The 25,629-nt window shown below is 39.3% G+C and overlaps 1 protein-coding gene across 20 annotated transcripts in view; it reads left to right on the top strand.

Moving 5' to 3' along the window:
* Positions 1 to 264: 264 nt before the first annotated feature.
* Positions 265 to 25,629, top strand: part of LOC107212819 (general transcription factor II-I) — a 46,342-nt gene continuing 20,977 nt past the window's right edge. For 8 of the 20 annotated variants that reach the window (XR_004499891.1, XR_004499893.1, XR_004499892.1 and 5 more), the window contains exons 1-24: positions 269 to 398; positions 3,292 to 3,397; positions 4,060 to 4,198; positions 5,340 to 5,471; positions 6,363 to 6,546; positions 6,746 to 6,774; positions 7,780 to 7,828; positions 8,532 to 8,575; positions 9,746 to 9,763; positions 9,843 to 9,920; positions 12,394 to 12,453; positions 14,348 to 14,410; positions 15,109 to 15,216; positions 16,036 to 16,098; positions 16,280 to 16,384; positions 16,641 to 16,703; positions 17,664 to 17,786; positions 18,939 to 19,001; positions 19,619 to 19,723; positions 20,276 to 20,338; positions 20,759 to 20,863; positions 21,387 to 21,449; positions 22,999 to 23,103; positions 24,535 to 24,600. Coding sequence is in view for 17 of the 20 variants with exons in the window: in XM_033518993.1 (XP_033374884.1) it covers positions 3,299 to 3,397; positions 4,060 to 4,198; positions 5,340 to 5,471; positions 6,363 to 6,546; positions 6,746 to 6,774; positions 7,780 to 7,828; positions 8,532 to 8,575; positions 9,746 to 9,763; positions 9,843 to 9,920; positions 12,394 to 12,453; positions 14,348 to 14,410; positions 15,109 to 15,216; positions 16,036 to 16,098; positions 16,280 to 16,384; positions 16,641 to 16,703; positions 17,664 to 17,786; positions 18,939 to 19,001; positions 19,619 to 19,723; positions 20,276 to 20,338; positions 20,759 to 20,863; positions 21,387 to 21,449; positions 22,999 to 23,103; positions 24,535 to 24,600 (1,927 nt within the window). In the remaining 3 variants the exon portion in view is untranslated. Of the gene's footprint in view, positions 399 to 3,291; positions 3,398 to 4,059; positions 4,199 to 5,339; positions 5,472 to 6,362; positions 6,547 to 6,745; positions 6,775 to 7,779; positions 7,829 to 8,531; positions 8,576 to 9,745; positions 9,764 to 9,842; positions 9,921 to 12,393; positions 12,454 to 14,347; positions 14,411 to 15,108; positions 15,217 to 16,035; positions 16,099 to 16,279; positions 16,385 to 16,640; positions 16,704 to 17,663; positions 17,787 to 18,938; positions 19,002 to 19,618; positions 19,724 to 20,275; positions 20,339 to 20,758; positions 20,864 to 21,386; positions 21,450 to 22,998; positions 23,104 to 24,534; positions 24,601 to 25,629 lie in introns of all 20 variants that reach the window. The other 12 variants (XM_015646516.3, XM_015646515.3, XM_015646525.2 and 9 more) reach the window with 11 other exon arrangements.

The raw sequence follows: 25,629 nt of genomic DNA, 5'->3' as shown, positions 1-25,629 counted from the left end.
TTGCTGCCATCGTTGGTTCTGGAGAGCAGTTTTAGCGGTCGATCTGTGGGAACAGGGCCTCCTGCCGAGGCGGCGGGACGCTGCCGGCTCCGGGAGCGGGCGGCAGGAAGGAGCGGAGGGCGCGTCCCCTCAGAGCCCCCGGCGCGGTGCCCGGCGGGAGCTGCGGCCCGGAGACTGCGTCTCCCAGCGGCCCCCGCGAGCGCCTGCGCCGCCGCGTCTGCGCGAGGAGCCATCCCCCGCCCGGCGCGGCGCTGGGCTCGGCCCGAGACCGCGCGGGACGAGCGGCGCCACTCAACGGCGCCGAGGGTTCTGCGGGAAAACCGGCGCTGCCCCGGCGTTACCGCGCAGCCGTGAGGCGTCTCCAGCCGGAGGAACCGGGCTGCCTCCGCCAGGAGCGGGTGAGTGTGAGGGCGGGCCCGGGCCCGGCGGGGAGGGGCGAGGGACGGACCGTGACACGCGGTCCCGGAGGCTGCGGAGCCGTGAGGGGCTCAGGGGGCTCGGTCGGAGCCGCTGCTCGCGCCGGTCCCGCTGCTCGCGCCGGTCCCTCACGGGGGTGCGCTGGCTTCGCCCGGCTCCGCCGCTGGCGGGAGGGGGCGCTGTGGCCGCGCCGCCGCCTCTCAGCGGCCGGCAGGGCGGCGCGCGCATGCCCGAGCCCTGCGCGTGGCGGCGGGCGTTGAGGGGAAGGGGCGGGGCGGGATGTGTAAAATGGCTGTGGGGGAGCCTGGGCCCGGCATGGGCCAGTGGCTCCTCAGGACGGGGGTTCGCCTCTGTCCAGCTCGGTCCTGTGTATGGCAGCACGCGGTGGTGCGGTGCGGAGCCCTCACAGCACCCAGGGCAGGCACTGGCACCCAGTCTGCGTGCTGTTGGGTGGAAATGATGGAATCACAGAAGGCTTTGGATTGAATAAAAAACACGTAGTTCTAACTAGTGAAAGGCAGATCTAATACTTTTCACTAGACCAGGTCGCTCCTGGCACTGCCCAACTTGATGACAAACACTTCCATGGATGGGGCAACCACAGCTTCTCTGGACAACCTGTGGCAGTGCCTCAGCACTGATGTTTGAAAGATATCAGTTGGAAATATCCAACTGGTATCAAAGATATCAGGCTGGAAATAAATCCCCGTAGACCGGTGTGCATAGAGCAGGTATTTGTTTATTGCAGCGCTGGAGGTGAAGGGGATATCTCTGCCTAACCCACCCCTCAAGTGCAGTAGTATATTTATACCTTGTGTTGCTTAGTAATAATTGTACAGTAAGTATCACTTAGTGTTACTGTGTCACTGTAACATCATCAGTGTCTCCCACAGCATACTCCTGGAAAAGCTGGCAGCCCAGGCTTGGACAGGAGCACTCTTTGCTGGGTTGAGAACTGGTCAGGCCCAGAGAGTGGTGGTGAATGGTTCTGCATCCAGCTGACAGCCAGTCACCTGTGGTGTCCCTCAGGGGTCTGTGCTGGGACCAGTTCTCTTTAATATTTTTAATGACATGGATGAAGGATTGAGTCTTTCATCAGTATGTTTGTGGATGACACTAAGCTAGGAGCATGTGTTGATCTATTGGAAGGGAGGAGGGCTCTGTAGAGACCTGGAATGGTTGGATGGATGGGCAGAGTCCAGTGGGATGAAATTTAATGTGTCTGAGTGCCGAGTCCTGCATTTTGGCCACAACAACCCCTGCAACGCTACAGGCTGGGGACGGTGGGGCTCGACAGTGCCCAGGCAGAAAGGGACCTGGGGGTACTGGTGACAACTGACTGGACATGAGCCAGCAGTGTGCCCTGGTGGCCAAGAAGGCCAATGACATCCTGGCCTGGATCAGGAATGGTGTGGCCAGCAGGAGCAGGGAGGACATTCTCACCCTGTACTCGGCACTGCTGAGGTCACACCTTGAGTGATGTGTCCAGTCCTGGCTGCTCAGTTCAGGAAGGACATTGAGACCCTTGAGCGTGTCCAGGGAAGGGCAAGGAGGCTGGTGAGGGGCTTGGAACACAAACCCTGTGAGGAAAAGCTGAGGGAGCCGGGGTTGTTTAGCCTGGAGGAAAGGAGACCCAGAGGTGAACTTATTACTCTCTACAACTCCCTGAAAGGTGCTGTAGTCAGGTGGGATCAGTCTCTTTCACCAGGCATAAATTGACAGAATGAGAGAACACAGCCTCAAGCTGTGCCAGGGGTAATATAGGTTGGATATTAGGAAAAAGTTTTTTATGGAAAGAGTGATAAAGTACAGGAATGGTCTGCCTGGTGAGGTGGTGGAGTCACCATCCCTGGATGAGTTTAAAAAAGACTCAATGTAGCACTCAGTGCCATGGTCTAGTTGTGGTGTCAGGTCATGGGTTGGATTCGATGATCTTGGAGGTCTTTTCCAATGTTGTCATTTTGTTGAAATTCTGTTGAAATCTGTGTGTTGATGGATACACAGAACTAAAGTAATTATTAGTGAACTTGATTATTGTGTTGATTAAGTAAATAAAATTACACTGATAAAGACAAGAATTATTAGGTGGTCAGGTGTGCTGTGATTAATATTTTGTTTTGTTTACATGATTCCAGTGTAATTTATGAATGCTTAGATGCTGCAGTAGGACAACTCAAGTAGCAGCTGCTGGAATTGTGTTTTACTCTTTTAATGGTTGTCAAGAGTATCAGAGGTCATGTAGGCTGACTAAAAAGTCATGGTGATGAGGACCATAAAATTACCTGAAAAAAATTGAATTAGTTACCCTTGGTTTTTTCTGGACACAGATAGTCTGTGGCCTGATCATGATACATTTTATCTCATGTTCAGCACCAGCTTTGGATGAAACAGCAGGAAGCATGAAAGAATAGAAGAGCAAGAAATTTCTCCTGTGAATTTACCTATTTGTTTGGTTGCTTGTGTATAGTGGGCTGTGTTCTCTGGGAGTTTGAAATTATTTCTTTTCCTTGCTTGCATAAGAGGGTTTTTCATTTTTTTGCACTGTTGTATTGTCACCCTGAAAACTAAAGCCTTCTGATAATGTTTTCATAGTTTTAGTTACTTTTCCATGAAAGTTCTATAAACATAAGTTATTTATCACATTCCTTCTAAGAAATGTCTTTTGATGGACGTTTCTCATGACCAGTGTGATTGGGAAGGTGGTAACTTAATTATCCAATGCCTGGTCATTGTTGAGAATCTATAAATACTGGAGTCAGAAAATAAAGCTTCTTCTTTCCTGTTCTGATGCTGAGAAGTCTTTGTGTGAATCATTCTGTGTCCTTTAGTGACAATTGTATGTATCTGAAAAGGCTTTTTCCTTTCATTTTACAGGAGGAAAATGGCTCAAACAATTGTACCAGCAACATCCAACCATGATGAGGAATCATTAGAAAGCAGAATGGTGGTTACATTCCTCATGTCAGGACTTGAATCAATGGTTAGTAGAGAAGTTAAGTTTCTACATCATAAATCTGTCTTGGTATTTGCAGGATTACATCTGTATATTGCTTCCTGCTGGGAAGCAGGGAAAGTGGACTGTTGTATCTCTACTGTATTGTGTTGGCCAATGAGCTGTAACTCATTGCTTGTGATAAATCATGCTGTCAGTAATCTCATTTCTTCTTGTGGTGTGGTTGTTTTAAACATTATTAAAGAGTTATCTTGTCAAATAAATGGGAAGAGGTACCTGTATACCTGTACACTTAGGTACAGCGTGGTTGAAAGGCAGGAGTGTGTTTTGGTCTTTGTCATATGTAATGTAGCGTGAATAAATGGTTTTGAGTCTAATACCTTGTCTTTAGATGCTGTACCAACTCAACAAAACTTGTTCAGAAAAGACTTCTTTTTGTTGCCATAACATCTGTTTTTTAGGAATTATTCAATTGAGTGGCAGGCTTTACAGTTGTCTGGGGCTGTGAGTGGAAATGCCTGTTCCATTTCCTTGAAGTTGAGGCACTGTCCAAGATTTGGTTCTTTAAAATTGGGGTACCTTCTGAAGGGTAGATGCTGGCAGCAGTAATTCTTTTACATGGTATCACATACATTTTTATTAACTGTATCTTAATTATGGTAATAAAAGCTTTTTTTTTCTTTTTGTAGTGTAATGAGCTTTCCAAGTCCAAGGCAGAAATTGTCTGTATTGGTGTATATGCAAGACACTTTTTTGTAGTTGGAACTGAGAGAGGAAAAGCCTTTGTCAACTTTAGGGAAGATATTAAGAAGGATTTTACTGAATACTGTAAGTTTCAATGTTTTATTTTTATATATCACAAGCTGCATAATGTATATTGCATAATATTAATAACTTTGGGAGCAAAATTCTGTCTATCATGGCTGTGTGGTATAATTATGTTGGCTATGGTAAATCAAGCTGTTTAGGAGCATAAAAATGAGCAGTAACAGTGGTCTTGTTTGGAGTATTATTTCTACAATGGCTGGAAATGTTCATTTTTTCTTAGATAATGTGACAAACTAGTACAATAAGAAGGATTAGACTGTCCACCCTTATAAAACATCCTGCATTTCCTAGTGTGTGTTAATTTTTCTTTGTATCCCCTCCTCCAAACCATTTTTTTGCACTCAGGAAGACTGAGGAGAGCACTGAACAGGTAGAGCAGTACTTCTGTCAGCTCAGGCAGTCCTGGTTCTTCAGATCACTTCATGCCTTACTAAAGCAGACGAAATGTTTTGACAAGATAGTATTTTTTCATAGCTTTTTTAGATCACTTTTATTTAGTAGACAGAAGTACGCATCTGTACCGTAATGACTGAAAATTAAATCTGCATTACTTTTTGTTCCAGCTTAGGGCAAATTTGGGAGAGGACCTCTGAATAGGGTCCCTCCAGAAAGTAAATTTAAGCAGCCCTTCCCCCAACTGGTTTGGGAAAAAGACTTCCTTGGAGAAACGTGGAAAAACCTGTTTATTTAACAAGTATCTACAAATATAAAAAAATGAATAATATTAAACAATAAAACTTTGTGCTGTTCAAAGAGATGGTAAGTCCTTTTCATAGGGTGTAACTTGGCTTGCTCAGTCTCTTTATCAGTCCTTTCTGTGCTGGAAAGTGGAGTCCTATTGGCATGGACAGTGACTTTCTGTGCACACATTTACTGCAAGGAAGGTCACCACGATGTTGGGTTGTAACAGATCACTGATACAAAAATGTAGAATTGAAACCTGATTGAGGAATCACTCCTGTCAGAAGGGAACTTTCAGAAGAGCTTCCTGACTCAGAAGCACCTTTTTGGTCACCTGTTCTGGACTTGGAAAGATATTTACCCAACACCATGTGTTCCATCCCATCTGCCAGGGAGACAATGAGGCACTTCTGATAACTTACCATTTTATGTTTGTCTTATTTTTATGAATTACTGCCAGGCATTAAAGAGGACAGGCCTGCAGAACTGCAGAGAACAAAGACTACACCACCTGTAAACAGACAGAGGGTGGATGCTGAGGAGCTGGAGACTCTTAGAAAGTCTGTGGAAGACTTTTTCTGCTTATGCTATGGTGGGTGCTTTAAATTCTTCTGATGTAAAAAAAAATTATTCCATTTGGGAGGAAAAAACTGCATGATCTGAGCCTTCCAACTGCACTGATATTTATAGAAACTTTCAGTAGCTGTTTTTAAAAAATACACATATAATGGTTCTTGATGTGTTCTGTGGGATGTGATTTGAGATTATTGCACAGTGCATATTAGTGCCAGCAGTATTTGGCTTTCTGGGATTTGCATCTGTGAAAAACGAGATTCACTTAATAAATTATAAAAAAATTTAATATAAACAAAAAGACAATAAGGAGACAAAGGAAATAAAGCAAAGGGTTAAAATGGCTGGGTGCCTGGGGGTTTAATGCATATTCAAACTTTTCTAAGAAGCATTTTGCATGGTTACACCCTGAGCCCACCTCTTCAGAGCATGCTTCGTAAGGGTTTTATTTTTGCTGATCATCATTTTATTTGAATTGGATTTCCTTTCTTTGCAAGTGGTCAGTGCTGATAACAGTCTGGGCCCCTCATCCTGCCACTGGTGACAGCTGGGCTTCACTCTTTCCTCTGCCGAAGGCCTGGTCCTGGCTGCTGATAACAGCCTGATCTCCATTGTCTTTCTGCTGATAACAGCTTGAGCCCCACTGTCTTTGCCCTCTGGGGTTTCCTTGCTTTGTACTATGAAACTCCTTTAAGCTTAAAACTTGTTAGCAAGAAAAAAAGTACATACATAGCCAAAAAGTATTTAACATATAATATTAATCCTAATACTTGTGAAAGCAAATATCACAATAGAGATTTATAGCACATCCACACTTTGCTTTTGCAAATCCAAAGTTTTATGAGGGACTCATCCTTTTGCTAACTTCAGCAGTCTCAACATCAAAACAACCTCCTCTTTTTTTTTCTAGGTAATGCTTTAGGAGAGTCAGCAGCGGTACCTGTGCCATATGAAGAGATTCAGAGCAACCAGTCTGTTGTGATAGTGCAGGGTCTGCCTGAAGGAATCACATTTAAACATCCATCAAATTATGATCTTCCCACCCTGAAATGGATTTTGAAAAACAAATCAGAGATCTCATTTACTATCAACAGGTTAGTTGCTCTCTTTCTTGTGCTAAGAAGACAATTTGGGTTTGTACTTATTAAAATTAATTTTAATTTTTAATTAATTTTAATTAAATACATTGCAGACTGTTTCTCTTAAACAGAAATTCTTTCTGTAATGTACACTAACAAGTAATTAACAATGTATTTGCTAAAATAGAGTTTTTCTTCCCATATTTCCACACAGGCCTTTCCTGAAACCAGTGAACCACATAGGTAAGTTAATGTTTATTCAGACTAAACAGAAAAATATTGCAATTTGAGTTTGGATAGCAATATACATAGAGCATTTGGTCATGTCAATAAAGTAGCAAACTGTGCAGAAATTTCTAGACTGTGAGTTGTCTTACTTCTGGAGGTAAACCCTTTATGTGTTTGCCAGGAGCAACTCATTAGAGATTAAATTCATTCTGTTTCATCTTTGCCTTGATCAAGTTCATTCTACTTTATTCTTCATCCTTATACTGAATTTAGGTTTAATGTGAATTGTATTGTATCATAGGGGAAGGAGAAGTGAACTTACAAAGGACTGCTTTCAGTTTTTAGAAGATGCCAAGACTTTCCAGTGCTTGTGTTCCACTACCCAGCCAATTTTGGCATTTATATTTCATTTTAAAAAGTAATTTAATCTTCTGAAGTGGCTAGACATTGTAGTTCCTATGAAGGCCTCTATATATTAAAAATTCTGAGCTAAAGTGAGTTTTGTAAAACTCTACAGAGATTCACTTGTAGCTTAGGAGAAATCCCTTCTGTTCTTTTTATGGTATCACGTTCCTTTACTTGCTAAATGCCTAAGTGTGAGGATTTGTTTTATGAAAATGATGAAGCAATCTCTCTAGGAATGTAGTCAAAAAAGAAAGGTTTAATTTCTTAGGTGAAAGAGCCAGAAGTTGAAGCTTGATTAGTAAAATTAGAGATGTGTTGCCTAGGCTCAGGTTGAGGTCTAGAGATGGAATATTACAGAGATCCTGGTAATTATATAATTCTATCAAAAACACAAGGTATGTTTTCAGTGTGCTAAGTGATATTCAAAAAATGCAAGCTGTTTGTGTCTAGGGACAGTTTTATGGGATCTTTCATCACCTGGGAATAAGGAAAATATGCACATATGCTTGTAAAATGTGAACAGGCTTTTGCATTGTGAAATCAATGTTACATTTTCAATTTGTGTTAAAAGTAAAGTGAGTACAGGAAATTCAAATATTGTCTTTTAACTTTCAGAAGCTGATACGACAGATCCTTCACACTCAGTTACACCTCCAGGTGGAAGGTGAATTTAAAATAATGTAGATTTTTTTTTTTTAATCAACTATCCATTTTCATGTTGTTATCTTTGTCTTAATGTGCTTTTTCTGCCCAGTTGACCTTTGAATAACTTTTGCTTGCTTGGCATTATTAGAAGCATGATGCTCAATCTTCTCTTTCTTTTGATCATTATTTGTGAGGCAACTGTTACAGGTTAAAAAAAGTTTTTTTAGCTTCTCCTTGGTTTGATTAGCCCAATGGATGTTCTTAATTCACAGTTTGTTAGTCAGGGATAAGTTTGCCATGAGGGAGAACAGATGTAATGTTGCTTCCTTCCCCCTCCTCAATTTGAAAAATGTGATTTTTTTTTTAAATTAATAAATGAAGATATATCTGTAATACATCAAAAATTTGTTAATGTGAAAACAGGCATCAGTTTTCTGTGCTCCTGCATTTGTCTCTCATTAAATGCTAAACATGATCTGAATATTTGCATGCCTCAAAAAAATGTAGGAAATTTCAATTTTGAACTGATTGCTGGCAATTCAGTTGTGAAAAATCAGACAAGCCACTATGCAGGGCTTTTTTAATTTTGTAAAAATTTTCTTGTTAGAAAAAATTCTGAGAGACTGATTTTGCTTAACAAGCTATAAAGCTTGAAGAACTTCCCAGAAATCTAAGGTTTGTTGTTAATACTGTCACTCTGTTTGATTTGTTTATTTTTGTAGTTGTCCTCCTGTTAATGTGAAAACAGAACCAAGCAAGGATTCTGGTACGTTCAGAATTTTGCCTTAATTTGCAGGGAAAAAAAAAAGCCAGATTCTGTTCAAAAGACTGAACATAAGCAAAGATAAAAAGATTAAAAAAAAAAAAGAAAAAGTAGCAAAAAGATATCCTTGGTGAGATGGAAAAACTGCTCTTTCCTTGAAACTGCCCTTTTTCAGTAAAAGTTTTTATCAAATACTGAAGGCTAGCCAAATGCTTCCATTTCAAGAGAGGGAAAATTTTTAATACATTGTAGACTAAATTTATCTTTAAGCAATTTAAAGAAGAAGAAATTTCTCTCTTTTGTTTGGGTTATTTTGTTCTTATTCAAGACATCTTTGTCCCTAATGGGAAGCAGAATCTTGGTTTATTCGTTAATATTGCTAAAACATTGAAAATTAAAAAAAAAGTCCCTTTTTTAGGTAAAATAGAAATAAAAAGTTCATAAATAACAAGGTGTGCTAACTTGTCATTTAAAAATTGCCAAATTATTCCTAAATTGCTCTGCAGGTAGCAGATGATTCCCCAAGGCACCCTGGTCTGTGGCAGAGTAATGCTTAAATGTGTGCTGTGAGATAAAAGCATGGGTAATCCCATTAAAGCCACTGAGGCAGCAGTTGTGCTGGGAGATAAACTGGTGATAAACTTTTCCCTTTTGCTGGGTTGGGCTGCACTGCTCACTTTCCTGTTTGAATTTTTTATGTGTGGTCCAGCTTTTTGCTCTTGTTATTTGTGCTTCACCTCTTTAAATTTGTGGTTTAGGCACCCTCCATGGTTAAAGTTTGGCTTGACATACGCAAAGGATTAACTTGAATTTTTTTGCTAAGTCAGTCTCAGACTCTCTCCAGTCCTGCTTTCTAGGCAGTTTAAGTAATTCTCACAGAAAAGTGAGCAGGAGCTTTTCTAGGTCTTCCAGAACAAATGATAAAATACACTTTTTTCCTGTGGTAGCATGTAAAGAAGGAAGGGGCCCATTTAAAAAATATTCTTCAGACCTGAGACAGCATCTGCAGGGAAGCCCAGTTTGTAGGGAGGTATTTAATCCTAGATCCTGTCTGGGAATGACCAAACTGAAACCTTAAAAACTAGCAGGTCACTTTGTTACTGTTATTTTAGCTCAACAAATGTGTAATGTGTTTTTTTTTCTCTTTTTTCTTTTTCTTTTAATTTTTACTAGACACCAACGAGGATCTTGGTGGGTGCTCTTGTTTGTTTTGTTTTAAGAATCTGTTTATTACTAGTTTCCATATTTGATTCCTTTGTTGCTTTGACAGGAATTTCTTCCAGAAAGTCGACAGGAACACTGAAGCAGGAAACAGATGATCCTAACTACTATCAGTTTAATACTCCAGGTAATGATACTAATTTTCATATGTGTTTATCTCATGAAAGGATTGATTGCCTAAGTGTTGATTTCTCCATACCTCTCTCTGTACTAATTTTTGGTCATTAAACATGTAGTTACTTATCTCTGTTAGGATACAGCATTTCCATGCTGCTTATCATTTAAGTTATTACGAAGAATACCAAAAGACCTAAAGAAAAACTTCATCCCATACAAACACCCATATATGTGTGTTTGGTCTGAAGAGGTTCCAGCAGTCTTTTGAACTGCTTGATATATTTTTCTGAGGGTACAATGTGCAGACTCTATAATTGCCTCACCTCTGTGTATCCAGTTAACACATTCACCTCAGCTAGGAGAAAACAGAAATAGTTTTTTCTTTTTGTTGACATGAATAGTAATTAAGAAATTGTGATTATAAAATAACTAAAACTTTAAATTTATAATTTCAGCCTATGTATGATTAGGTTAATTGAATAATACAGAGAAACATGGGCAAGCTGCCTCACATCTCTCAATGGCAGTTACATGTTCAACAGTGAAGTGCCAAGCAGCACATCCCTTCATTTTGTAATATATATTATTGAGATAATATTTTCTGTATAAAGATTCTTCAGACTATTTTCTAATGTGCTTTAATAACCAACTATGGGGTTATAGGATCAGTATTTTCATCCTGGCATATCTCAAGTAACATACAAACATCATTCAGAGAGATCTCAACCATTGCATAGCAAAGTGTCACCCTTTGAGTGCAGAACTGGAAAGGTGTTAGGATTATCTGTTTTTCACATGTGTACATTGCCTAGCCCAGGAGGCTTACAGGATAGGCATATTAGTGGTTTACAGGCATGATTTAATGTGGTAAAAGTAGATACTGGTGTGAAGACAATCTAATAATTGTTCCTTCCAACACCAAGTCTTCTCATCCTTTTGCTTTTCATCCCCATTGTGGTTTTCTATTTCATGCATACAGATGATGTCAGAATTTGGCCAACAGCCCACAATGTAACTCAATGCCATCTGAAGACAGTCTGCACTGAAACAGCTTCTCTACAACATAGCATCCATTGCACTGTAGTGTGTTTGTCTGAGCTGAAAAAGTTATGCAGTATGCTTCCAGAGTGAGGTCTGAGTACATTTGATAGGGGGGAATTTCTGTTGCCTTTCACAGAACTCTAAACTTAAACCTTCTGATTGATGAAAAGAAATAAATATCTGTTTCTGAAAAACTGGTGCTCAATTAATAACTCCCCTTCTCCAGCTGCAGTGTAGCTGTCCAAAATGGCTTTTAGAACAAGACAGAACTGAATATATTGGTAGAAGTGATGGGGTGCTGTGAGCTAAAAGAGATGTTTTCTCTTTGATGTCAGGTCATGGTGACTTTAACAAGTAAAGCACATTCCCCTTCATTCTTCAAGTAGCTACCACTCTGATTCAAGCCAAAGATTGTCCAAACTATAGAGAGCTGTAAATTGTGCAGGCACATAGGTGTGTGGGTGGTGCTGCTGTACAAGAAGTCAGCTTTAGAAAAGTGCATTTATTCTGAGGGGTGTTCCTGAGTAATGATATATTCTGCCCTAGAATTGCCTTTGGAGAGATGTGCTACAAAATAAAGAAAACAGATAAGATAATCAATTTTGCTAAAAATAACCTACAGCAAAAGCCAGGCTAATCCATTTCTGAAGGAACTGAAGTGCTAGAGAATAGCAAACTGCTTCTGCCTTCCTGGAGAAAATGATTCACTGATAAAATTTCATGGTTATATTTTTTCTCTAAGTGCATCCTCTCAATGATCTGTAATGCTGATCAAAGTGCTGTGTGCCTGGGTGGCACACTAACTCTTCCTGTTAATCAAAGAGGGAAAATTATATCTGTAGGTGGATGTTCTTATGTTGGTAGAAGGTTGTACCATTTGGTTGTTGCCATGAGTTAATACTGAATTACTAAATTTAGAATTGTTTTAGCGTACACAGAGGAGTAAGAAGTAAGAGGTGCTGTAATGAAAAGTAAACAGCCTTGGAGTGTCATAAATTAATTGAATCCCTGTGAATTTATGTACTTAGTGTAGGTAGGAATTTTGAAGTCAAAGAATACTCCTAAGAAATATAAACTTTAACAAACAGGAAAAAGATCTAGCTGATTAAAATGTCATTGAAGAAAGGCAGAAGCATCAACATTTCTTTTTAAAAAATTAGTTTATTGGTTGAAAGTCTGCTGTTTAGCATGAGTCTCTTGACTGTTCAATAGTCCAAGAAATGCACCACTAACCGTATTTTTATTCTGTTGAATCATGTAAGTAAATATAAATATATATATATTTAATATTTAACACAGTCTTTACAAAGTTCAACATCACAGCAAGTATGAAGTGAGCACATAATATATGAAAGGAAAGGTTACTTGGGAAATTCCTCTATAGGCTGGAAATACATGTTTGTTGTGAGACACCCTTAAAAACTGTTCTCTCTGTTATAAAGCAGGCCCTTCCAAAACATCAGAGACAGATGAAAAAATTCCTCCTGGAATAAGTTACACAGGTAGATCTTTTGCTTGTATTTTCTCTCACATCCGTTTCAGAAATTGAGTTTTTGAATTTTGCTTTTCACAGTTTTACTATTTGATTTGCCATAAAATTGAGGTTATTGGAACTTAAACATGAAACAGAACAGAAATGAAAATTTTGGTTGCTTGAATTTCCAAGCAGAGAGATGTGTAAATGGGAGCATCATTTCTTCCTTTTCTAATTCAAAGAGGAGCATGAGGTTGATCACTCTAAAACCCTAGTTGTTTGTGTGAATTGCTATGTTTCTCAAGAAATTCAGTCTGTTTCATAATGGCTTATAAAGTTTAACAAAACTCTGCTTTCTAAATTGTGAGTGCAACTTAACTATTTCTTTCACTTCAGTGTGAAAGAAAAAAACAAAAAGGGAAAGTCTGTGTTAGTGCAAACAGTTCCTTACTGAAACTCTGTAGTAGCTGAAATACCTTTACAAAAATATTGTGCAATTTTTTTCAACTGTTTCCAGTTTATATTAAAAATACTAGTTTGTCCATTTGCAAAGACTAGAAAATATTGACCTGTTAAAATATTAACACCATGAATTTCATAGTAAGGTCAGAATGTTCCTGCTACCAAGAATTTCTAAGATGCAAAAGCAACCTTCTAAATGTTGTTCATGTGAACAAAGTAATTGTGGAATTTCTCCTGTGAAAATCTTTGTTTTAAATAGTAAGAATTTATAGATAGAAACACGATGCTTTTCAAAATGCACTTTACTGAGTGTTGATGGGCTAATCCTGCTTGGTGCACTCTGTCCCAAGAAAAGCATTGTGACCATGAACTTCCCTCCCATGTTCCATTGTTGGCCTTGCAGCCTGATATGGAAATCAATATAGTGCAGCAACTATGAGCCTGTAGAGATGGTAAAAAAATATATAATCTGTGGGGATATGCAGCCTTTGTTTATATTTTCAATAATCATGGGTAACAGAGGGGAAAATACTTATGTTGTTATGAACCCCTCCAAAGGCAAGACTATGGAATATAGCACCATCTCTGCACCACTGTAACCCTCACCTCCTTGCATTTGTCTGGAATTGCTCAAAGGCTCATGGTGATATGGGAAACATGGTATGCTTATGAAAATTAAGCATATGTAATATGCTTAAGCAAGTGAAGGGGATACAGGGATATATAGCTTGTTTAGCAATTTTGTAAAAGTAGGAAAGCAACTTGTAACAAAACACATAAGAATGTAACTTGTTAAGTAGAAACAACTTAGAACATGTAGCAATTAATTGCTTCGTAAAGGCTATAAAGATATAATGTGTGTTATAAAAACTCAGTAAAGCCTGGCTGAGGTATTGTGGAAACCCCACAAAACAGAGCCCTTGAGAAACTAACAGGAACCAGGCTCCTGGTTTTGGCCAGGACAAATTGACCTGGGAGTTAGGCAAACCTCCACTGCCCCTACCCAGAGATTGAGGTTAAACAGCAAACAAATGAAGAAGATGTCTTACTTCATCACAAAGAGCCCTGCCCATGACCAGCAGGAGTGGTGCCACAGAAGACTCACTGTAATATGTAGTGCAAAGTGGTGGAGAATGGGCAGAGAATAGGCAGACAGGGAAATGTGAGCTTGTGGGATCAATCTGTATTTAAACCTGAAACCTGTCTCAATCAGGTATGCTTGTCTGGTAAAAATTCCCCATGTGATTCCAGCTAGGAGTAAAACATACTTCTTTATAGTTTTAATTGTAAAGTCCTTATTCCACAACACAATGCTAATGTACCTTTGCTTCAATTTTTATTGCATGCTGTGAGTGGAAAAGGCATTTTTGGCAATGTTGGTTTAAATGCAAAGGCATGGAGTGCTTGGTGTAAAATCTAGTCCATGTCCATCATTCAGCAGTCCTGTTTTTCCCTTTCAGATTCCTCCCAGCAGGATGCATCAGAAACAAGTGAGGATTCTGAGGCTGAATTCACTAGTGGAGGTCAGTTCACCAGGTCATTGATTTCAGTTGGTTGGGCATCTTTCTGTCCAAAATGTGTTTTCCAAAGCTTGGAATTTGGAAATGACTGGCATGGAATGAGGAGGACCGTGTGCCAGTGTTGATTGTAGCATCAGGGTGGATTGGCACTCAAGGGGGAAGGCTTAACACAGGATTGCCAGCCCAGGGGGAGGGACAGAGAACATTCTGGATAAGGAGACAGGACTACTGAACTGAGAGGTGACAGAACATACCAACAGAACATAATATTTACAGCACAAAGAACACAGATGGGGTGCAACAAATGGTATTACTTTCAGTTAGATAAAAAAGGCAGTCTCTATCTACACAATTTATTTTGTGATTCATTTTGCTATTGCATGGTTGTTTTATGATCATGTGATATCCAGTCATGTTTTAGAAGACAATGTTGTTTTCCTTTAGAAATACAGAAGCAGCTTTGTTTTTTGCTATCTTGTGCTTTGCACAGGCCTTTTTGAAGGGACAAGTTGTTCCTTCACAGGTAAGAACAGGGACTTTCTAAAGTTACTTAGGTGAGTAATTTATTACAAAATGTGGTGCCCTGATGAGCACAGTTCCTTAATTCTGTTAGAGTTTTGAAATTCAAAGCAGTGTTCATGCTGCACACAAGTTCCTTGGAAATAAAAGCATTGGTTTGTTTATTTTGTTGTTTCTCAAAGCTGCTGATGATGATGATGATTACTTACATCCAGACAATAGACTGCAGAGCACCACGCCAGCTAATGAAGCTGCCGATACTGAAAGACAACCAGAAGAGTTCAGTTTTGGTAAGATGAAAATTAAAGGTGATTTTATCTCCCTGCTTTCTGTTATGGAAAGGTTTTGGGTAAATTTTTACTGCAAAAAAATTCAGTATGGTAACAAAAATAACTGTCACATCAACTGATTATTTAGAACCATTTTGAGAGAATTAGAGAAGGTAAAACAATTAAAAATACACAGCTTTCTTTTGCCAGAATAACTAAAATAGATTCCTTCATGCTACTTAATTTTGATATAGTTTCTGATACAATTACCTTCACTTTCTTTAACTGTCCTGTAGTTAAGTATAAATTGGTCTTTCTCACTCCGAGTGTTGATGGGCTAATCCTGCTTGTCTTGTTGGTGCATTGCAATGCAGAAAAGCATTGTGATCACAAATTTCCCTCCCATGTTCCATTGTTGGCCTTGCAGCCTGATATGGAAATCAATATAGTGCAGTAACCATGAGCCTGTAGAGATGGTAAAAAAATTTATAATCTGTAGGACAAGTAGCTCTCCTTTATATTTTTAGTAATCATGGGTAATTGAGGGGAAAATACTTATGTTATGAACCCTACAAAGGCAAGACTATGGAATTTCCTTCTGTCATAGCACCAGCTCTGCACCACTGCATGTGCAGTTTAGCAAGTGTAACCCTCACTTCCTTGCCTGTGTCTGGAATTGCTCAAAGGCTCAGGGTAACATATCTTTGCTTCTCTTTTTGTTGCATGCCCTGAGTGCAAGGGGCTTCATTGACAATGTTGGTTTAAATGCAAAGGCATGGAATGTTTGGTATGAAATCTAGTCCATGTCCATCATTCAGCAGTCCTGTTTTTCCCTTGCAGACTCCTCCCAGCATGATGCATTAGAAGCTATTGAGAAACCTGAGGTTGAAGTCACCATTGAAGGTCAGTTCACCAGGTCATTGATTTCAGTTGTTGGAGCATTTTTCTATCCAAAAGGTGTTTTCCAAAGCTTCCATGACTTGGCATTTAGTGAAGAGAGCTGTTTCCCATTGTTTACAATAGTTTGGATTGTGCACTGCTTGGTAAACAAAACCTGGGGGGTTTTTTTTGTTGTTTCTTAAAGATGATGATGATGACTACCTGGTCCCTGACAAGAGATTGCAGAGCAGCAAGTCAGCTAATGAAGCTGCCAATACTGGGAAAAGAAAAACAAACGAGCTCCATTCAGGTAAGATAAAAGTGAAAGATGATTTTCTCCCTGCTTTGTTTTATGAAAAGATTTTGGATAATTTTGTGCTGCAAAAAAAATTCAGTATGGTCGCAAAAATAATTGCCACATCAACTTATCAAGAACCTTTTTAAGAGAATTACAGACAGTAAAACAGTTTAAAATATACTTATTTTGTATAATGTTTGGAATGGAATGTTTGGTGTAAAATCTTGTCTGTGGCCATCATTCAGCAGTCCTTCTTTTTCCCTTTCAGATTCCTCCCAGCATGACTCGTCAGAAACAAGTGAGGATTCTGAGGCTGAAGTATCTAGTGAAGGTCAGTTCACCAGGTCATTGATTTCAGTTGGTTGGGCAGTTCTCTATCCAAAATGTGTTTTCCAAAGCTTACATGACTTGACATGGAATGAAGGGAATTATGTGCTAGTGTTGACTGTAGTTTGGATTGTGCACTGCTTGGTAAACAAAACCTGGTGGAGAAGTATTAGAAAACCACAATACACTGAAGCATATTGGAGTTCCTGGGCTGGTTTTGAAATGCTGCCTGACAGCAATTTGTATCTTGAGCATATTTTTGCAGTGTTGGTAATGGAAAATCCTCCTTGTTTGGAGAAGATGTTCTAGCATTCATTCATTCTGAGGAATCCATTGCTTTATAAACCCCCTGTAGTTGTATGTACCATTAGTAGTTAACAGCAGCTTGTGGGCAGAATGGTACTGGAACAGAAAGCTGTGCTGCAGGTGGTGTAGGTGAAGCCTCAAAGTGTCTAACATCGATGTTGACCTGTTTAATGAATTTGATTTGGATCCATTAGTTTTACACTGGTTTGAAAGAACATTTGAGCTCTTCAAGACAAACCTTAGGTGCTGTCTTTTGAGATCTACTAGTGGAATGATATTACTTCCAGTTACATAAAAAATTTAGTCTCAGTCTGCACAATTTATTTTGTGATTCCTTTTGCTGTGGCATGGTTGTTTTACGATCATGCAATGTCCAATCATGTTTCAGAAGACAGTGTTGTTTTCCCTTGGAAGTCCAGAAGCAGCTTTGTTTTTTGCTATGTTGTGCTTTGCACAGGCCCTTTTGCAAAAGTTGTTCCTTCACAGGTAAAAATGGGCTTTTTAAAGTTACTCAGATGAGTCATTTGTAGCAAAATATGGTGCCGTGATGAGCACAGTTCCTTAATTGTGAGTTTTGAAATTCAAGGCAGTTATTTGGCTGCACAGAAATTCTCTGGGCAAAATAACAGTGATTTTTTTGTTTGTTTGTTTCTTTAAGATGATGATGATGATGATGATGAGTACCTGCCCCCTAGCAAGAGACCGAGGAGCAGCAGCAGACGGCGGCTGACTAATGAAGCTGCCAGTAGTGGTAGAAGAAGAGCAAAAACGTTCAATCGCAGTAAGATGAACATTAAAGATGATTTTATCTCCTTGCTTTGTTTTAATAAAAGGTTTTGGGTAATTCTGTGCTTCAGGAGTGATGCATGTTACTACAAGCCTTCATTTGAAAGCCATGGGCTCTTTGTGGAAGTATTGCTGCAGTATAATCATCATCATAGGCTGTGTTGCTTTTTGTTATGTGATGTGACAACATAAATACACACACATGATGTTGGGATCTTCTGGTTGTGTTCTTTCCTAATCCATTGCATTGGTTTTTTCACAGAAATGCATCTGTGCACTTCAGTTTACTCTGGTTAGAGATGCTTTGCCTGGGATATTTTTGTGGTTCTGTACCTCTCCTTTATTCTGTGCTTTGTTTTGGTTTGTGGATATATTAATCTCTCTGCTTTTATAAGGTTCTATACTTTCAGGAGTATATTTTTACTTTATATTTTTGAAGGCAGTCACCAGAGTTCTGATAGCAGTGAAGGAACATGTGGAAATACATTTACAGCATTTGAGATGTGAATTTTTTTTTTGGTGAAGATTAATTGACATCAATGGATATGTTTTCACAGAAACCTTTCTAAAGATGTCACCTACAACTGAAATTGTGCATCTTCTCCAACTTCTATTTTTTGTATTTCCACCAGGTCATCTTTTGTGATTTTGATTTTGATTTGCTGTTAATCTCCCAAATCACACCACTCTGGGGCTTGGTATGAGCAAATTATGATGGGAGTCACCATTATTTTAGGTCATGAAAGGCATTTGTAAGGTGCTAGTCACACAAAGTTTAGTGGTTTGAAAAGCACATCATTGTCCTTCTGCATTTGCTCTGAGCACACAGCTCTGCAGCCTGAGTTGTGTGCATTTCTAGCCAGGTTTTGCTAGCAGCAATGCTGCCTCTTGCAAATGTCATTGGTTTTGCTTTGAAGCATAACTGTCATAGCACCATCTCTGCACTGCTGCTCACCCAGTTTAGCAAGTGTAGTCCTCCTTGCCTTTGTCTGGAATTGCTCAAAGGCTCATGGTATATTTGCCTCTCTTCTTGCTGTGAGTGCGAGGGGCTTCTTTGACAAGTTTGGTTTAAATGCAAAGGCATGGAGTGTTTGATGTAAAATCTAGTCCATGTCCATCATTCAGTAGTCCTGTTTTTCACTTTCAGGTTCCTCCCAGCATGATTCATCAGGAACAAGTGAGAAAATTGAGGTTGAGGTCACAGTCGATGGTCAGTACCCCAGGTTATTAATTTCAGTTGTTTGAGCAGTTTTCTATTCAAGATGTGTTTTCCAAAGCTTACATGGCTTGGCACAGAATGATGAGAACTGTGTGTCAGTGTTGACTGTAGTTTGGATTGTGCACTTTGCTAGGTGTTTTAGCATTCATTCATTCTGAGGACCCCATTGCTTTATAAACACCCTGTAGTTGTATGTAACATTAGTAGTTAACAGCAGCTTGTGGGCAGAATGGTACTGGAACAGAAAGCTGTGCTGCAGGTGGTGTAGGTGAAGCCTCAAGATGTCTTGTCTAGTACTGATAACTCTGAGATACAAACCTTTGCACTTATCACCTCTTTTTGTCATCTAAGTGTCTCTGAAGCTGCTAACCAGTGTCCTGCTGTTCTCATGGTAGGATCTTGGTAGAAGATCAGCTGTGTTTCTTGTATTTGTGAATTCTTGTCTTGTACCTGCTTTAAGACACTGCTGAGATTGGCTTTTGAAGTGCTTGCTTGTGGAATTAGACTAAGATCACCCAATCAGCAATTTAGAAAGGAGACAGGGCATTTGGGACAAAGTGGACGCTTTTGGCATTACCTTCTTTTTTTTCTTTCTTTCTTTCTTAAAGATGATGACCATGACTTCCTATTCCTTGACAAGAGTCTGCAGAGTAACAAGTCTGCTAATGAAGCTGGCAATATTGAGAGGAGTGATGCAGAAGAATTTAGTTTTGGTAAGATGAAAATTAAAGGTGATTTTATCTCCCTGCTTTGTTTTATGAAAAGGTTTTGGGCAGTTTTGTGCTGCATGAGTGCTACATGTTAGTGCTGGTGTTCATTTAGAAGCCATGGGCTCTGTGTAGAAGTATTGCTGCAGTATAATCATCATCATAAGCTACCTGTGTTGATTTTCATTATCTGATGTGACAATGTAAATAGACATTGTCTATTGGGATCCTTGGGTTCTGTTCTTTCCTGATCCGTTAGATTGGTTTTTCCACAGAAAAGCATCTGTGCACTTCAGCTAACTCTGTTTAAAGATGCTTTGCCTGGGAATTTTTGTGATTCTGTACCTCTCCTTTATTCTGTGGTTTGATGTGTTTTGGATTGTGGACACACTAATCTGTCTGCTTTTATAAGGTTCTGTGCAGTCAGGAATATGTTTTTTACTTTATAGAATCCAAACTTTGACAGTTTAAACTGTTGGTTTAAATGCAAAGGATGGAGTGTTTGGTGTAAAATCTTGTCAGTGTCCATCATTCAGCAGTCCTGTTTTTCCCTTTCAGATTCCTCTTTCCATGTCGCATCAGAAACAAGTGAGAAACCTGAGGTTGAGGTCACCATTGAAGGTCAGTTCACCAGGTCATTCATTTCAGTTGTTGGAGCTTTTTTCTGTCCAAAATGTGTTTTTAAAAACTACTTTACATGGCACAAAAAGAAGGGAATTCTTTGCCAGTGCTGACTGTAGTTGATGATGATGAACATGGTGTCGAGTCATGTTTCAGAAGACAGTGTTGTCTTCCTTTGGAAGTCCAGAAGCAGCTTTGTTTTTTCTATGTTGTGCTTTGCAAAGGCCCTTTTGCAAAAGTTAAGGACAGGGATTTTCTAAAGTTACTCAGATGAGTAATTTGTTGGAAAATTAGGTGCCCTGATGAGCACAGTTCCTTAGTTGTGTTAGATTTTTAACATTCAGAGCAGTTATTTGGCTGTACAGAAATGCTCTGGGCAAAATAATGTTGTTTTTTTTTTTCTTTCTCTCTTTCTTAAAGATGATGACCATGACTTCATATCTCCTGACAAGAGTCTGCAGAGGAGCAAGTCTGCTAATGAAACTGCCAATAGTGAGAGAAATGAAGCAGAAGAATGCAATTCAGGTAAGATGAAGATGGAAGGTGATTTTATCTCCCTGCTTTGTTTTATGAAAAGGTTTTGGGCAGTTTTGTGCTGCAGGAGGTGATACGTGTTAGTGGTGGTGTTTATTTAAAAGCCATGGGCTCTGTGTAGAAGTATTGCTGCAGTATAATCATCATCATAGGCTACCTGTGTTGTTTTTTGTTATGTGATGTGACAATGTGAATACACGCAGAGGAAGTTGGGATCTTCTGGTTCTGTTCTTTTCTGATTCTTTTTGTTGGGTTTTTCCACAGAAAAGCATCTGTGCACTTCAGTTTACCCTGTTTAGAGGTGCTTAGCCTAGGATTTTTTGTGATTCTGTACCTCTCCTTTATTCTGTGCTTTGCTTTGGTTTGTGGCTGCATTAATCTGTCTGCTTTTATAAGGTTCTGTGAAGTCAGGAACATGTTTTTTACTTAATATTTTGAAGGCAGTAAGGTGTAAAGGTATTCTGGTGTAAAATCTTGTCCGTGTCCATCATTAGCAGTGCTGTTTTTCCTTCAGATTCCTCCCAGCATGACTCGTCAGAAACAAGTGAGGATTCTGAGGCTGAATTCACTAGTGGAGGTCAGTTCACCAGGTCATTGATTTCAGTTGGTTGGGCAGTTTTCTGTCCAAAATGTGTTTTCCAAAGCTTACATGACTTGGCATTTAATGAAGGGAATTGTGTGCCAGTGTTGACTGTAGTTTGGATTGTGCACTGCTTGGTAAACAAAACCTGGTGGAGAAGTATTAGAAAACCACAATACACTGAAGCATATTGGAGTTCCTGGGCTGGTTTTGAAATGCTGCCTGACAGCAATTTGTACCTTGAGTGTATTTTTGCAGTGTTGGTAATGGAAAATCCTCCTTGTCTGGAGAAGATGTTCTAGCATTCATTCATTCTGAGGAATCCATTACTTTATAAACCCCCTGTAGTTGTATGTACCATTAGTAGTTAACAGCAGCTTGTGGGCAGAATGGTACTGGAACAGAAAGCTGTGCTGCAGGTGGTGTAGGTGAAGCCTCAAGGTGTCTGTCTAGTACTGATAACTCTGAGATACAAACCTTTGCAACTTAACACTTTCCTTTTTCATCTTAGTGTCTCTGAAGCTGCTTACCTGTGTTCTGCTGCTCTCATGCTAAGATCCTAGTAGGACATCAGCTGTGTTTCTTGTATTTGTGAATTCTTGTCTTGTACGTGCTTTAAGACACTGCTGAGATTGGCTTTTGCAGTGCTTGCTTGTGGAATTAGACTAAGATCACTCAATCAGCAATTTAGAAAGTAGACAGGGCATTTGGGACAAAGTGGACACTTGTGGCATTACCTTCAACATTTTACCTTGCAGCACAGCAAGAAATGTATAGGTGCAGGATATGTCAGTATGTGATACTGTTCTTGCTAAGTAAACTATACCTTTGGTGAGGTGGGCACATGTTTTTCTGTATGTGAAATTAGTTTTCTTTGTCTGCTCTAACCATTTGTTTTCTCTGAGATTGGAGGTATTGGTAACAGGGCAGAATGAAAAGCTCATTACCATGAGGAAGCTAGGGATGGACTGGGGAGTGACTGGCTAAGTAGCAGCTCTCTGGCAAATGGCTAGGCTTGCAGTTCTCCTGTGTGTGGTAGAGTTGACCTGTTTGATGAATTTGATTGGTGCCCATCAGTTTTACACTGGCTTGAAAGTGGGTTTAGAACATTTGAGCTCTTCAAGACAAACCTTAGGTGCTGTCTTTTGAGATCCACTAGTGGAATGATATTACTTCCAGTTAGATAAAGAAGTTATTTGGTATTGGCAGAATTTATTTTGAGATTCCTTTTTGCTGTGGCATGGTTGTTTTATGATCTGTGATGTCCAGTTGATTTTTAGAAGACAGTGTTGTTTTCATTTGGAAGTCCAGAAGCAGCTTGGTTTTTTGCTATCTTCTGCTTTGCACAGGCCCTTTTGCAAAAGTTGTTCTTTCACAGGTAAAAACAGGGGTTTTCTAAAGTTACTTAGGTGTGTAATTTGTTGGAAAATTAGATGCCATGATGAGCACAGTTCCTTAATTCCTTTAGAGTTTGGAAATTCAGAGCAGTTATGTTGCACAGAAGTTTAGAGGGCAAAATAACTGATTGTTTTTGTGTGCCTTTAAGATGATGACCTTGATTATGTACCCCGTAAGAAGAAAGTGAAGAGAACCAAGTCGGCTAATGAAGATGCCGATAGTGAGACAAGTAGAACAAAAGAGTTCAATTTTGGTAAGATTAAACTTACAGGTGATTTTATCTCCCTGCTTGAAAAGGTTTTGGGTTATTTTGTGCTGCAGGAGTGCTACATGTTAGTGCAGGTCTTCTTTTAAGAGCCATGGGCTCTGTGGAGTGTTGCTGCAGTATAATCATCATCATAGGCTGTGTTGTTTTTGTTACGTGGTGTGACTACGTAAATACACACAGAGGAAGTTGGGATCTTCTGGTTGTGTTTTTTTCTGATCTGTTAGATTGTTTTTCCACAGAAATGCATCTGTGCACTTCAGTTTACTCTGATTGGAGATGCTTTGCCTGGGATTTTTTGTGATTCTGTACCTCTCCTTTATTCTGTGGTTTGGTTTGTTTTTATGGACGCATTATTCTGTCTGCGTTTTTAGGTTCTATACTTTCAGGAATATGTCTTTTTTTTTTTTAGTTTTTTGAGTATTTGAGTTTTTATTTGGAATTCTGTAAATTTAAGTAAATATTAAAATTCTTATGAATCTTCTTGTAACATGGTTTTTGCATGACAGGTGTCAATTTTAACAAAAGAGACTGAAATTTTGAGAGCTGTTCTTAAGAGATCATTACTACCAGTAGGCCATTGAACATGTGTCATTTCTTTTGGCTTGGTGAGGAGAACATAAAGACAGCATTTCTAGAGGAGAATATTGGGGAGTTGGTGCTGAAGAAGCCTTTTATAGATATGGTCTCTCAGTAGGAAAATTACCTAAGCTTTGATCGCCAGCAGTTTTGGAAGTGAAGAAATACTGAGTTTGATTTCAGATGGAGAGGAAAGGGAATAAAGTACCAGGATGACAGAAGTTTTAGTTGAGCTTGCAATATATAATCTCTAGTTTTAGACTATCTGAGGGCTTACCTGCTGAATGGCTCTCTGAGTTGACTTAATTCATCTTCTCTCTGTGCTGTTTTTAAGAAAATTTCATTTTGAGCTAGCCAGTGGCCAGTGTGCAGTTAGATTACAGTTATTTGCATCTCATATTCAGATATCTTTATTTCTGAGCTTCCTAAATTGTATTAAAGATATTGCCTCAAGTTCAATTTGAGGTTCACATATAGAAAGTGGCATGTCTCTATTGTATTGCAGGATCTGGGTAAAACACAAAATTAATGTGAGAAGTTTTGGGGAAAGACCCTTCATTTGCTTATGTCTTTCATAGAAGGCCAGACAACATCTTGTACCATCTACAAAAGAGTTATGGAATTTTCCTAAAAGCATGGAGATTGTACAAAAAACAGTTTCCTTTTTTTTCTGAATGTATCTATGTATTTTGAGGTGTAGTCTGTACTGTACTCAGCAGGCATCTGTTTGCAAGTGAGCACTAAAAGTACACACTTCATATTTTATTTAGTGGTAACACAGGTTTTACAAGAGATTCTGTTTTGTTTGTTGCCTGACATGTCCTTCTCTTTTCTTTGCAGACAAATGGAACGTACGAATTTCAGACTTGAGAAGGGAAGTTGAAGAGGTGTTTGAAAAAAGATATGGTATGTGTTACACACCTTTCTGAGTCATTGCCTGTAGTCCTTTGGCATGCAAGCTCTTTGGCATGCATCTTGTTGTTGGCTCAGGAGCACACCAGAACTGACAGCACTACAAGGCTAGACACTGTTAGAAGATGTAAAACTGAGGAAAGTAGCTTTTTTGATGAGCAGAGTAATTTCAAAATGGGATATCTGTGTTTGGCACCAAAGTGCAAAGCTTGATTTTATTTTTCAGTTGTGCTCAGTCTCCTGGAGCACCTGCATACTCACATATCTTGGGCACCCATATTTGAGAGAGCTGTCCTTTTCTCTGCAATTACTGAGTCCTTAAGTGAAAGAATCTTTAGAATGGCTCTGAAGAGAGGCTGCCCCTCACTGATTGTTCATTTTTGATTATGATTGTTTTGCACTGAAGCAGAATTACATATGTTAATGGCTCTTGGAAGGAAAAAGCAGCAGATGTGTTAGACTTTGGAATTTGTCTCCAAATGCTACACTTAGATATATTTTGTGTCCACATATCACAAAATAAAACAGCATCAGCAAAGATTTAAAAATAGATGCTGGTGTGCCTCTCCTGCAAAAAGTGGAAGTGATTCAGAGTTACTACATATTTGGGATGTGACTATCATCTGACATTTAAACAGCCTGCTGAAAGTAACTTGCACCCAGGAAATACAGTTCAGAATCTGATTCACTGAATTTTAATTGCTCTACAAAGGAGCATTGTTCATAGTGAATTGCCGTAGCTTCAATTTTGATGTTTGCACGTAGCAAAGTTAGTTTAAGAAAATTAAGAAAGTTAAGAAAATTTCAGAAGTAGACACTATGAAATGAGATGAGAATCACTGTACTCTAAATTTGCCTTAGCTTGATTGTTCTCAAATAATTTTTTACATCTAGTTTCCATATCAAAACAGGAGAATGTACCAAACTATGCAGACCAGTCATGTGGTAATAGAGAATTCTTGTTGCATGGCCTACAAAATGAATGTACCTTGTGCATATGAAGAAATCAGCCCTTCTGGTATT

This window comes from Parus major, chromosome 19 (assembly GCF_001522545.3).
Source record: "Parus major isolate Abel chromosome 19, Parus_major1.1, whole genome shotgun sequence".
In the NCBI taxonomy this organism is placed as follows: Eukaryota; Metazoa; Chordata; class Aves; order Passeriformes; family Paridae; genus Parus; species Parus major.
The sequence above is the reverse complement of the archived record's forward strand: the minus strand, read 5'-3'. Positions and strand labels throughout refer to the sequence as shown.